General features: G+C 41.2%; 1 protein-coding gene across 1 annotated transcript in view; it reads left to right on the top strand.

Annotated features, from left to right (window-relative positions):
• Positions 1 to 4778, top strand: part of atp6v0a2b (ATPase H+ transporting V0 subunit a2b) — a 28862-nt gene extending 24084 nt beyond the window's left edge. The window contains exons 19-20 of the mRNA XM_062051336.1: positions 2997 to 3168; positions 3251 to 4778. Of these exons, the coding sequence (XP_061907320.1) occupies positions 2997 to 3168; positions 3251 to 3353 (275 nt within the window). The 3' untranslated portion in view covers positions 3354 to 4778. The remainder of the gene's footprint in view (positions 1 to 2996; positions 3169 to 3250) is intronic.
• The last annotated feature ends 10407 nt before the right edge of the window (positions 4779 to 15185 follow it).

Genomic DNA, 15185 nt, shown 5'->3' with positions numbered 1-15185 from the left:
GCATATTTCCTCAATCAAACATGGTGGAAATGTCTGTTAGAAGATATCGCAATAGTAAACAGTAGGGATGAAAATAGCAATGGTACTTGGTATATTCCTGCACGGAACAATCCGCCTTTATAGACTGTGATCCTGTGGGTGTCTGTGAATGTGGAAGTGCAGCCCAGAAGAACAAAATAAAGTAATTTAGCCAACACTAGCATATAAGTTGAAACCCAACATTTAGAAGAAGCAACAACTTCAGTGACAGACTTTAGTCTCACTGACTGCTTAAGTTCACACTGTGTTGCACGGTAATCCTGCCCTGAATGCGGACTCGCAGGCAGACACAGAATGTCTTTCTGACTGAATTATTGCATTGGTCACCGACTGGGAGAATAAACCCCCCTAATTTAATTAGGAAAAAGGGACATTTTTATATCCAAATATTTTTTATCAGACTTTTTATATCTGATTTAACTCCTTTAATATAACATGTACTGAAAAACTCTGCAGGAACCTTTTGTTAAAATCATTTTTGAGTTTGTGAAAAAAAAACATTTTGTGCTTGAAATAATCATTAAACATGTTTTATGTGCTGTTATACATTATTTTACAAAACCTCAAATTCAAACTGCACTTTAATTAGGGGTGTAAAAAAATTTTTTTTCAAGTGAATCATGATTTGTAACCAAAAGAATTATCTAAAATCTATTTTAATTTTTTTTTTATCTGTTTTTTCCAGCCACTCAGGCAAATCATATTGTTAATGTAGATGCCCATATCTGCTGTACAGATTTACTTTAGAAAAGAGAGGTGTGGGATACTTCTATTGTTGCCTTATTTGTATTTGACTTTAATAAATGTTCGGGTAGAATTTTATAAAACAAAAGTAGTTTTCTTATAAGTAATATAGAAATGTGTCACAGCTGGTATCTATTTTATAGAGAAATGTAGTTAATCATAGAACTGGCACCAGATGTCATTAAAAAGTAATATGGATTTTGATTCAAGAATCGTTTTAAATCGAGAATAAATTCTGAATTGAATTGTTACCCCCAAGAAACCAATCGATTCGTACAGTGCCCACACTGCAAGTCTATATATAATGTAGTAACAGACACGTTCATAACAATATGTTCAATATTTACCATATTTTAATCATTTCTGGGATGGATTTCTTCCGCAGATTGATTTGTTTCCATAGCAGCGCACGTTTGACTTCTGGCAACATGTGTGTTCTTACTTTCGGAATCAAACACCAGTGTGTTTTCTAATCATGGTAAACTATTTTTGGACAGATAAGAATTTACAACCTTATACTTTTGAAGGTACATATAATGCTGCTTATAGAAGCGAACACGAAGGAAGAGTGAGACCTTGAAGCAGACGGAAGCCAAGAAAGGGGATGAAAGTGATTTTGACGCTATAAATATGGAACTGTGAAACAAGCTATTTCGACAAGAATGGATTGCTTACCCAAAAACAATCAATCACACTTGCCAGAAGTCCGACGTGCGCTTCTATGGAAACAGAAATCAATGCGCATAAAAATTAAATTCCGGAAATGATTAAAATGATCAAAATACAGTAAATATTGAGCATATTACATATTGTTATGAACATGTCTGTTATTACATTATATATTTACCTGTAGTGTGTATATAAAACGGTGCTGGAGGGCTTTGAAGGCTAAAACAGTGACTCCCATTAGCCCCATCTTTCAAGTGTTTTTTATCATCTTTGAAATTTAAAAAAAAAAAAAAAAAGACGTGCGTTCTTGTCTCTCATCATGATTGTAAACAATAGGCAATATTTCCAAAAAAGTGCAGTTCCCCTTTAAGTAAGGGCACTTTTAAGATGAAGTACCACTCAGTGGCGTGCGGTGAGGTTAATGTCTGGTGAGGCACGACTGCATCATCACAGTCAGATTTACAAACATATGAACCTGCAGTGCAGGTGTACCTAATGTTGTGTCCCTGCGGTCGTTCGCGGCTCCTGCAGCGCGAGCATTGTTGTTTTTGCACTTTTTGGCTTCTTGTTAAGTGACTTTTTTTGGGTGGATTCGGTCTTGCACGTGGAGGGTTTGGGTGTGGGCTTTGGTTGGTGTGGCGCTCCCGTCGGGCGGTACATTCTGCGGCGGAGGTGCTTGGCACCAGGAGGCGGGGTTATGAGACGAGCCTCACACAGTGTGTCTTCGCAGCAGAGTTGTATGATCGCTCAGCACAAGAAATACTTACACACATACAGTTGTTGACAAAATACACTGTACATTATATACCTCAGCTAACTAAACTATGGAAATGTATAATATAATTCATATAGCAATACGGTTTCACTGCACAGCAGCTCAGCAGTTAGCCGAGTCATTGTGCACAATTCATGTTGAGGCACAAATCAGTGACGTGCCTCAACTGGCTGCTGATCACCGCACCGTCTCTTCTCAGTATTTGAACGGCAAATGTGAAAATAAAAATAATCTAAAACTGGTGAAGTTAAATGGAAAATAACTTTAGTATAATCACTGGATACATATAACAATTTAATTCTTTATTTTTTATTTTTACTTTTTTTTTTCTTTCCATGATGGCAGGTGAGGCCGTGCCTCCCCTGCCTCTAGTAACTGCACGCCACTGGTACCACTGTAGATCGACTTATTTTATTCTTGCTTGTGTTTTCAGTTATTTTATCATGTTACTGTTGTTGTCGCCATATTGTACTGAGGAGCTAAGATAAAGATGTGTACCACTTTCTAACATCACACTTCACTCAAGTTCCATTCCCGGCTCTATGGTCATTATTATATTTCGCCTTTTTACCATTGCTTGTACTGTATCTCTCTGTGGTGATGTCATACCAAAAAAGCCAAAGAAAAAGCATTTTGTTTTTTAGATGCTCACTCACTTTTGTTCTCAAAAAATTTGATCGAACTCCAGTGTTTTAAGACTTTAAAAGGTTGCATACACAGCATCATATTTTCAGTTTGTCAAAATAGTGGATCTCTTTTTGGCTTATAGAGCTATCTGAGGTGCTGTGGGCCATGGTGATGAGAGTTGGACTAAGAATGGAAACAACTCTGGGGGTTTTATTCTTGGTGCCAGTTTTTGGCCTGTTTGCTGTTCTCACTGTTTCCATCCTGCTGGTGATGGAGGGTCTGTCTGCTTTCCTCCATGCCCTTCGGCTGCACTGGTAAGACACCTCACACAATGCATGTCAGCAACTCTGTTTTATTTCACAACATGATTTACGAATCATATTTTTACTCCCTCAGGGTGGAGTTTCAGAATAAATTCTACAGTGGGACGGGTGTCAAGTTTTGCCCTTTTTCTTTCTCTCTACTACCCTCCAGCTTTGAACAGGAAGGTATACTGTGAAGGACTTTTTCTTGGTTGGTTAACAAGTCTTGAATGTGATCGATTAGTCCAGTGATTTCATGAACTTATTTGGAATGTTTTAACCCTTTTTCAAATGTTGTCTACTTGTAAAAGGATCACCACACCATCAGGTATTTGCAAGAACATTGTCAGTATGAAATGTGCACAAGCTCCTTTAATGGTATTCTATTGATATACTGTCTATACCAGGGATATTCAACTGGGGGCCAAATCCGACGCGAGAATGACACCATTCCAGCTCCCAGTTCAGTTCAAAACTTGGGAGACAAACATTTTTGCAACAAATTTCTAAAAACACTAGGGTGCTCCTGAAAATGCTCCTGTGCACTGTAAACTCATTGGCAGATCCTTGCATTTACATTTTAACTTTGCCAAACTTGCGATTAACATAACTGAGGCGTTCCTCAATGCGCTCCTTTTTGTCCCCCGTAATGTGATTTATGTAACTAAGGTGTCACTTCAGCTTGTTTTATTTCAGATGCAGTCAGTAGTCATTTGTTCAACTTCTCTCGTAGTGGTGTTCCATTTTAGGCCCTCTCATTTTTATCATTTGGGCTGTTCAACTGTTGGCCCACAAGTTCATTTAAAAAAAACTTGTGAGAGACTCTCATTTTTGCAGCCGATTCTTAACATAGTCATAGAGATGAACTTTGACAGGCTTTTTCTTTTTTCAAAAAAGGTCGTTAGAAACCGCAGAGCGCTTCTGTAATTGACAAAGTTAATGGATCAAAAGGTCCACTGTAAAGGACACTGGTTTTCAGGAATATACAAAATAAGACTAATAGTGAAGGGAAAAGTCTGGCCTTAAGCTTCCTGGAAATGTGGCTCTAAAACAATTTAATTGAATATCCCCAGTCTATTCAGTATATAACAGTCTTCTTTGTACCTTGATCCGTATGCTTCACTTTTTGTTCAGTTAAGAATTTAATTTAGAAAATCAATGTTCTTATTATTCTTAATTGGTTAATGTCATGTGTATGATGAAGCACATCTGCTGAATGCAGAATAGGTGAGCACAAGGATAAAGTAATGGGTTGCTCATATGATTTGATATTTATATTTAAAAAAAAAGATATTCTTTTTTTTTTAACTAACACTCCTTAGCTGTATGTATTTATTTGAATTCTACGTTGTCCATAAACATGTATTTCTTTTGGCCTTTTCCCATGTTTCACTTTCGGCAGATTAGGTTTCTGACAAAAGTCGTTTGTTGCACTGCTTGCCTTACAGAATAATAACACTCATTTAGCAATGTGTTCTTCATTTCCAATACCAAAACAGAAAATGTAATAGGTTTTTTGTAATTTAAAGTGCTTAAAAAGGATTGAGATGACATGTAAATACTTTGACAGAATTATTTTTTTAATTTATTTTTAAAAATCTTCAGAATAAAAATGATTGTAGAGTTAATGTTTTTATTTTTGCCTCATTACATTCATTTTGGTGCCTTTGCATTTGCGTGCCACAGCACAATTTAGCTTTCTGTGCATTTGTCTAGTATGAAATGTCATTATGCAGCCAAGTCTGAAATCTTACCAACCCTTGTTGATATTCTTGTCTCGGCTTGTTGGGTTGTTGTCAAGGTTCACAAGTTCTCTGATGAGTTATTGTTAGTGCTGCACACTTTTTCAGGTTATGATTTTGAATATTAAACATAGACCTTTCAAAAATAATGCCACATATAGCAATTACTTAGTTTTTTTTTTAGACTAGTATAATAGCTTCTTGTTTAAGGAAATGCTGTCACTGTAGATACAAACCCCGTTTCCATATGAGTTGGGAAATTGTGTTAGATGTAAATATAAACGGAATACAATGATTTGCAAATCCTTTTCAACCCATATTCAGTTGAATGTGCTACAAAAACAACATATTTGATGTTCAAACTGATAAACTTTTTTTTTTTGCAAATCATTAACTTTGGAATTTGATGCCAGCAACACGTGACAAAGAAGTTGGGGAAAGGTGGCAATAAATACTGATAAAGTTGAGGAATGCTCATCAAACACTTATTTGGAACATTCCACAGGTGAACAGGCAAATTGGGAACAGGTGGGTGCCATGATTGGGTATAAAAGTAGATTCCATGAAATGCTCAGTCATTCACAGACAAGGATGGGGCGAGTGTCACCACTTTGTCAACAAATGCGTGAGCAAATTCTTGAACAGTTTAAGAAAAACCTTTCACAACCAGCTATTGCAAGGAATTTAGGGATTTCACCACCAACGGTCCATAAAGCACATTACGTGCAGGGGAGAAATCACTGCACGTAAGCAGCTAAGCCCGTGACCTTCGATCCCTCAGGCTGTACTGCATCAACAAGCGACATCAGTGTGTAAAGGAAATCACCACATGGGCTCAGGAACACCTCAGAAACCCACTGTCAGTAACTACAGTTGGTCGCTACATCAGTAAGTGCAAGTTAAAACTCTCCTATGCAAGGCGAAAACCGTTTATCAACAACACCCAGAAACTCCGTCGGCTTCGCTGGGCCTGACCTCATCTAAGATCGACTGATACAAAGTGGAAAAGTGTTCTGTGGTCTGAAGAGTCCACATTTCAAATTGTTTTTGGAAACTGTGGACGTCGTGTCCTCCGGACCAAAGAGGAAAAGAACCATCCGGATTGTTATAGGCGCAAATTTGAAAAGCCAGCATCTGTGATGGTATGGGGGTGTATTAGTGCCCAAGACATGGGTAACTTACACATCTGTGAAGGCGCCATTAATGCTGAAAGGTACATACAGGTTTTGGAGCAACATATGTTGCCATCCAAGCAACGTTACCATGGACGCCCCTGCTTATTTCAGCAAGACAATGCCAAGCCACGTGTTACATCAACGTGGCTTCCTAGTAAAAGAGTGTGGGTACTAGACTGGCCTGCCTGTAGTCCAGACCTGTCTCCCATTGAAAATGTGTGGCGCATTATGAAGCCTAAAATACCACAACGGAGACCCCCGGACTGTTGAACAACTTAAGCTGTACATCAAGCAAGAATGGGAAAGAATTCCACCTGAGAAGCTTCAAAAATGTGTCTCCTCAGTTCCCAAACGTTTACTTAGTGTTGTTAAAAGGAAAGGCCATGTAACACAGTGGTGAACATGCCCTTTCCCAACTACTTTGGCACGTGTTGAAGCCATGAAATTCTAAGTTAATTATTATTTGCAGAAAAAAAAAAAAGTTTATGAGTTTGAACATCAAATATCTTGTCTCTGTAGTGCATTCAACTGAATATGGGTTGAAAAGGATTTGCAAATCATTGTATTCAGTTTATATTTACATCTAACACAATTACCCAACTCATATGGAAACGGGGTTTGTACATTAATAGCAGGTCTGATCATGCCCTTAAACTTAAGGCATTAACTTAATCTGTCCATCTTCTTCCGCTTACCCGAAGTTGAGTCATGGGAGTAGCAGATTAAGCAAAGAAGCCCAGACTGCCCTCTCCCCAGCTACTTCGACGAGCTCTTCCCGGGGTATCCCGAGGAATTCCAAGGCCAAGGAGACATAGTCTCTCCACCGTGTCCTGGGTCTTCCTCATGGTCTCCTACTGGTCGAACGCGTCCTAAATACCTTCCCCAGAAATGGGAGAGCCCACCGCAGAGTTCACAGGCACTGTGTCCTCATTGGAAGACATGTAGGGGGGATTGAGGAGGTCTTCGAAGTATTCCTTCCACTGATCCACAACATCCCCAGTCAAATAAGGCAGCACACTGTCTCCACTATACACAGCGGCGGATGGTGATCCAGAATCACTTCAAAACCGTCCGGAAGTCATTCTTTATTGCTTCTCCCGAACTCCTCCCATATCCAAGTTTTTGCCTAAGTAACCGCAAAAGCCTCACACTACTTGTCCTGTCGGTACCTGTCCGCCGCTTTCAGAGTCCCATGAGCCAAAAGGACCCGATAGAACTCCTCCTTCAGCTTAATGGCATCCGTCACCGTTGGTGTCCATCAACGGCAGGGACCAACCACCGTCAGGCACCAACCACCTTGCGGCCACAGCTCCGATCGGCTGCCTCAACAATAGAGGCACGGAACATGGTCCACTCAGTCTCAACATTCAGGACCTCCCTCGTAACACGTTCGAAGTTCTCCCATGGAGGGAATTGAAACTCTCTCTAATGGGAGTCTGTGCCAGACGTTCCCAACAGACCCTCACTATGCTTTTGGGCCTGCAGGGTCTGTCCGGCATCCTCCCCCACCATCGGAGCCCACTCACCACCAAGTGGTGATCGTTTGATAGCTCCGCCCCTCTCTTCACTCGACTGTCCAAAACATGGGACCGCAAATCCGATCATATAACTACAAAGTCGATCATCGAACTGCGGCCTGGGGTGCGCTGGTGCCAAGTGCACATACGGACACCCTTATGTTTGAACATGGTGTTTGTTATGGACAATCTGTGACGAGCACAAAAGTCCAATAACAAAACACCACTCTGGTTCAGATCAGGGCGACCGTTTCTTCCAATCACGCCTCTCACTGTCGTTGCCAATGTGAGCGTTTAAGTCCCCCAGTAGAACAAGGAAATCACCAGAGGTAGCACTCTCCAGTACTCCCTCGAGGGAGTCCAAAAAGGGCAGATATTCTAAACTGTTAAGTGCATAAACACGAACAACGGTCAGGACCCGTCCCCTCACCCAAAGGCAAAGGGAAGCTACCCTTTCGTCGACCGGGTTAAAATCCAATGTACAGGCTCTGAGCCAAGTATTAACACCCCCGCCCGTTGCCTCTCACTGATGGGAACGCCAGAATTGAAGAGAGTCCAGCCCCTCTCGTGAGGACTGGTTCCAGAGCCCTGGCTATGTATGGAAGTGAGACCAACTAGATCCATCCGGAACTGCTTTACCTCGTGCAACAGCTCAGGCTTCTTTCCCGCCAGCGAGGTGACGATCCACGTCCCCAGAGCTGGCTTCTGTAGCCGAAGAGTCGGACCACCAAGGGCCCTGCCTTCTATGGCCCCTCCTACGTTGCCTCTTTGGGCTTTGCCCTGCCACCAGGCGCTCACCATAGAGTGCCGCCTTCAGGCCTGGCACCAGGCGGTGACCCGCGTCCAGGCGAGGGAAACCTTGGTCCTCGATTTTGTGTATTCATAGAGGTCTTTGAGCTGCTCTTTGTCTGGTCCCTCACCTGCGACCTGTTTGTCATGGGAGAACCTACCAGGGCGTAGGAGCAACATAGCTCCTTGGATTATTGGGACGCGCAAAATCGTCCACCACGGTAAGGTAGCAGCTCAGGGAGGAGTGGCATTAACTTGTGGTGAGAAAATGCTCATTTTTGTCTCATTGTGTACTATAGGACTACAACTTTTAACATAGCTGGAGACTTTTTTTTTCTAAATCAGGCTCACCCAAGGGTAAAATATTTACTTCAGTATTTGTATAACCGTTCAATTCAGACATTATGCATTTATTTAATGACACATTTCCACCAAAAAAACATAAAGACAATGGTTGCACCGTTTGAGTGTAGATTGCCGCCTAAGTAAAGTACAATTTTACAGTAAATGTTGCTAGTCCTATATAAAATACAGAATCCTTTATTTTTGTCGAAGTACTGTAGCTCTAAGTGCTTAATAAAAACCTTCATTAGAAAGAAATGGACAAAATGAAAAAAGTTGTTACATTTTTATTCATACAAAATATTGAGTTGTGGAAACCATGTTCTGTTAAGCAAGCATATTCCATCTGTTTTTTCTCGGAAGGAAAAATGTTTGCAGACCTCTGTTCTAAATCGATCAATACAATTGAGGCATTCTCATTTCAAGTAGATGCTACCCTCTCAAGTATTTTCATATATGTACGAGTGTTGTCAAATGATTGTTTTTTTTAAATCCGATTAATCACATTATTGAATTTGGATTAATCGTGATTAGTCACAGGTTATTACTTACATGCATAATTCAAAACAATTTTTAAAAAAACATGAATTGGCTGACTGATCATATGGCAACATGTGCCACCTGTAGGAGCCATTTAAGGCATCTTTATTTTTGTGTTGGCATTACTTTCTTTTGTCACTAGGTGGCGGGCATTTTGGTTGAGCAGGGCAGGGGGGAAGGCATATGTAAGAGCACAGGTGAACCAAACGAGGCAGGACTCAGGTGTGGGAGCACAAACCGTTCTTACCAGCAGCAGACAACAGCAAACCACAGCAGACAACAGCAACAGGCAGGAGAACATATAACACAATATCACTGCAATAATCCCTGGTATGTTTCATTCACCCTGCAAATTCGTTAATAAACAATTATTAAACATGCATTAACTGGATTTCCGACTGGACCTCACTTCATATACAATGTTTGCTACTGCGTAGGATCACTCCCTCAAACCTGTTGAGTAATGACAATAAATTGGAACATTTGAAGGTGAAGATTGCCATTACAATCAAGTAAGAACGATGCTCTTCGAGTGAAAAGGACATCAAGAAGAACACCGAAGGACATCAAAAAGCCGCAAGAGGACAAACTGTGCCACGGCCATGCTGCTGCTCATCAGCCAGGGTGATTGGAAACACCTGCCAGCTCTATAGGGTGAGTTGTGTGGAGCTGAAAGCAGCACAAGGGACTTGGCCAATTATGTCTGCTGGCAAAGATGATGTACAGCCACAAGGTGGCAAAAATGTGGATCCTGAAAAGGAAAATGTACAATATTTTGGAAAGGGAAAAAGAGCCATAATGTATACTGCCAAAAGCTTGGAAATGAAAGTTGACAATTATCATAAAGCAATAGGAGCATGTGTTAAAAAAGCTGCTAAAATAAGGGACACAATGAAACAACTCATGCATTCAAATGAAAATGATGAAAATGCAAATGCTGTAAGGGGTTACTTGGATGAATTGATTCATTTGTGTGGAGAGGCAAGGGAAATCATTCCTCATTGATTGCCTTACCATTGCCTGAAGAGAAACTTGATAGAAAAAATGACTGGTTTCAAGAAAAGATTAAGATACTCGAAGGTTTCATAAAACTTGTGCATGAATGGTTATCAGAAGTGAAAAAGCTAACCACACATGACACTGCCCCTGTGGAAGAGGAGTCCCAATTGCATGTCTCTGAAACACATGGCTCAGTTGAAATGCAAGTCCAAGATGAAATACATGTCCCACTTGCCCATGATGAACATTTATGTGTTACACTTTCTGATATTGGAGCCCAGGACAGTGCATCGAATGTCTCAATCACACACAGTTCCATAACATCAACAACCTCTTCTACCTCATCTGCTCGCATTCGAGCCCAGGCCGAAAAGGCTGCTCTCATGGCAGAGGCTGCTGCATTGGAGAAAAAACATCAGATTGAATCACAACAAAGAATTCAACAGGAACAATTCGCAAAACAACAGGAACAACTCTGAATGGAAAAGGAAAAGTTGGAAATGGAAACCAAGCTGGCAGCAGCTAATGCAAGGGAGCAAGTTTTTGCAACCATGGGATCTAGGGAAGGATCAAGAGTGTCAAGAATGAGCTCTGAATCCCACAAGGGAGCTGCTGCTCCAAAGAAAACAATGCCCCTCTCTGACACAAAGGTCGGGAAGCCAAAACAATTCATATATAAAAAATATACCGAAGCTCATTACATGACTCCAAGACAGGCTGCTCTCTCTTTAATGCAAACTGACAATCTGTCAAAATCAACTGTACAAATGAAAAAAGAGGATGTTAAAGGTCATACAGTTCACACTACATCCCCTGTCACAAATGCCATCAAACAAGATCACATTCTAGATTTACTAAAAGCACAACATGATTTTAATGCCTTATTGGTTAAGCAGAATGTCCATTCCTCTTTACCATCAAGAGACGTACCTGTGTTTGATGGAGATCCGTTTCAGTATGAAACCTTTATAAGGGCATTTGAATATGGAGTGGAGAAAAAGTGTGACACCTATGACTGTTTGCATTATTTGGAACAATATACTGGAGGGCATCCAAAAGAGCTGGTTCAAAGTTGCCAACATATGCCTCAGTCCCAGGGCTACCAGAAGGCAAGACAGCTACTCAAGGAACATTTTGGTAATGAATATCATATTGCAACAGCATACATGGAAAAGGCTTTTTCCAGGGGAACAATTAAATTGGAGGGTATAAAAGGATTGAGAGCATTCTCTCTATTCTTCAGAAGTTGTTCCAATGCAATGGAAAATCTGGCCTATATGGAAGAAATGAATGTTGTTTCTAATATGAGGACCATCATCCTAAAGCTTCCATACAAGCTCAGAGAGCAGTGGAGGAACAAGGCCTGTGACCTACAGGAGAAGCAAGGCCATCGTGCCATTTTCCCAGACCTTGTGAACTTTATTGAAAAACAAGTCAAAATACTCTCTGATCCACTGTTTGGGAACATTCAGGACCATAAGCAATCAACTGTCAAACCCTCAACCGTCCCTACGCCAAGAGTAAAGTCAAGTCCAAGAAGCAACTTTGCAACAACATTAATACCCATAGAAACTGTGGAGTCAAATGAAGGAAAAAGGAATGTGATTGTCAAATCTCACAGTTGTCTGTTCTGTAAGAAGAGTGGTCCCACACTGGAGTGCTGTCCACAATTCAAGAGGAAGAAGCACAAAGAAAAAATAGACTTCTTAAAGGAAAAAGGAGTCTGTTTTGGCTGTCTGAAAATAGGACATTTAAGTCGAGACTGCAGAAATCGTCTATTATGTGAAATCTGTAAACAACAACATCCACAAATACTCCACATTGAACAGACAGAACAAACACAAACCAAATCAATTGGAACCAATGCTGTTGTCCCACCTCCCAAGCATACTTGTGGCCATATTGGGGCCGGGGACCACCCCTCCATCTACTCCATTGTACCTGTACAAGTTAAAAGCAACAAGGGAGACACAGCGTTACAAACATATGCATTTTTGGATCATGGAAGCACCTCCACATTCTGCACAGAAAAACTGATGCAAAGACTGAACATTACAGGACAAAGAACAAACATCCTTCTCAAAACCATGAATCAAGTGAAACCCGAAACCAGCTACCACATCACTGGACTGGAAATAGCCGGGATAAATACGAATGACTTTATTCAATTGCCTGATGTATTTACACACAAAACCATGCCAGTTTCACCACACAATATTCCAAAACAGCAGGATTTGAAACACTGGCCATATCTAAATCATATCACATTACCTGAAATTGACTCTGACATCGACCTCCTCATTGGCACGAATGCCTCTAAGGTACTGGAACCCTGGGATGTAGTCAATAGCCAGGAGGATGGGCCATACGCAGTGAGGACCCTATTGGGATGGGTCATTTATGGTCCTTTAAAAGGAGATGACACCAGCAGGCATAATGGCTGCCCTGTTGCTGATGTCAATAGAATATCTATTCTAAACCTGGAGGAGTTATTAGTCAAACAGTACAACCAAGATTTCAGTGAAAGATCCAGTAAGGAAACAGAGGAAATGTCAAGAGAAGCGGAAAAGTTTATTGATATTGTGAGTCACTCTGCAAAGATTAAAGATGAACATTACTGTTTAAACTTACCTTTTAAAGAAGAAGATCCCATCATGCCGAACAACCGTTGTATTGCAGAGCAACACATCCAGAGCCTGAAACGCAAGTTCAACAAAAATGAAAAGTTCCATAAAGAATATACATCTTTCCTCACAGATATGATTGACAGTGGCTATGCTGAATTGGTACCAGCAGACCAGCTGAATAGAAAAGATGGAAGACTCTGGTATATTCCACATCATGGTGTGCACCACTCAAAAAAAGGAACATTAAGAGTTGTTTTTGACTGTGGTGCAGTCTTTAAAGGAACATCACTGAACTGTGAACTACTTCAGGGTCCTGATCTTACCAACTCACTTATCGGAGTCCTCATCAGATTCAGACAAGAACCGGTTGCCTTGATGGCAGACATTAAAGCCATGTTCCATCAGGTTAAGGTGTCTGATAAGCATGTCGACTACCTGAGATTCTTATGGTGGCCTGACGGTGATATGCAGCAAGATCTGACTGAATATAGGATGAAGGTACATCTATTTGGAGCTGTGTCATCACCAAGTTGTGCAAATTTCGCTTTGAGGAAAACTGCTGAAGACAAGCAAGCTCATTTTCCACCTGAGGTGACAGACACAGTACGCCATAACTTTTATGTAGATGACTGTTTACGTTCGATTCCCACAGAACAAGAAGCAGTACAATTAGTAAAAGATCTGACTCCTCTCTGCCAAATGGGTGGGTTTACTCTGTCCAAATGGATCAGCAACAGCCATGCTGTATTATCATCTATTCCACAAGAGCACAGGGCTAAAGAAATCAAGGAGTTGGATTTGGACAAGGACAATCTACCAATGGAAAGAGCCCTAGGACTACACTGGTGTGTGGAAACTGATGTGTTCAAGTTCACAGTTGTTGTACCAGAAAGACCACACACTAGACGTGGCGTTTTGTCTGTGGTCAGCTCTGTATACGACCCTTTAGGATTTCTAGGACCATTTACTCTGCCAGCCAAAATGATTATGCAGGAGCTCTGCAAGGAAAAGCTTGGATGGGATGAAACCATACCACACGTTTTCTCTCAACAGTGGACAGGATGGCTAGCAGATCTCAGCAAAATGAAGGAGTTTAAAGTTGACCGGTGCATGAAGCCTACACACTTTGGTCAAATCACACACTCACAGCTGCATCACTTTTCGGATGCCAGTGAGAGTGGCTACGGAACCGTCTCATATTTAAGACTGGAAAACAAAAACAAAGAAGTGCATGTTGCATTCATCATAGGAAAATCAAGAGTGGCACCATTAAAACAAATGACAATTCCCAGAATGGAGCTGGCTGCAGCTGTCCTCGCTGTCAAAGTTGACACAATGCTGCGAAAGGATCTGCAGTTAAAACTGGAGAAATCATTTTTCTGGACGGATAGCACAACCGTGCTTAAATACATAAGCAACGAAACCAAACGCTTTAAAACATTTGTAGCAAACAGAGTCTCTTTTGTAAGGGATGCTACCGACATATCACAATGGAGATACGTGAGCACAAAGGAAAACCCTGCAGATACAGCATCAAGAGGGCTGACAGCAGATCGCTTCCTAGGCTACAAAAATTGGATAAGAGGACAAGATTTTCTCTGGAAAGCAAGCCAAGAATGGCCAATCTTGCAAGTTAAATCCAAACTCTCTGTTGATGATCCAGAGATCAAACCTGGCATCACAGTAAATGCCATTGTCAAAAGTCAGTTGAACCCAACTAACTATTTCATCCACTACTTCTCATCCTGGATGAGACTGAAGATTGCAATAGCCTGGCTTTTAAAAGTAAAGACCGCACTCTTGCAACTGACTAGGAAAAGAAAAGAAGTTCAAACTGCTGTGAGTAGTGTTGAAAATGATCCTGTCAAATTAAAGAAGAAGATTGAAGAGGAGATGCAAGTATTTAAAGCCACACTTCATGGACAGTGCTTATCTCCCCAAGATCTAATCCAAGCAGAGAATGCAGTCATCTCATTCAGTCAAGGTGAAAGATTTCAAGGGGAAATGTCTGTTCTACAGACTGAGAAAAAGGTCAAAAGAAACAGTCATTTGTACAAATTGGATCCAGTCCTGGAGGATGGACTTCTCAGAGTAGGTGGTCGCCTGAATAGGCTTCTTCTTCATCGTATGGGCAGCTGTTTTCCGGCACCCGGACCTGAGGCCGAGGGTCTATGCCTTTTACCACCCCAGGCCCGGGGGGCCCTCCCGTTCATATGTCAGGACACACAGAAGTGAGCCAGGTCACCGAGCAGTCATCCAGGTCCGCCAGGCCACGCAAACCATTAGGAGCACGATAAA

The sequence above is a fragment of the Entelurus aequoreus genome, linkage group LG06, assembly GCF_033978785.1.
Source record: "Entelurus aequoreus isolate RoL-2023_Sb linkage group LG06, RoL_Eaeq_v1.1, whole genome shotgun sequence".
Taxonomy (NCBI): domain Eukaryota; kingdom Metazoa; phylum Chordata; class Actinopteri; order Syngnathiformes; family Syngnathidae; genus Entelurus; species Entelurus aequoreus.
This window is presented reverse-complemented; position numbering and strand designations above follow the sequence as displayed.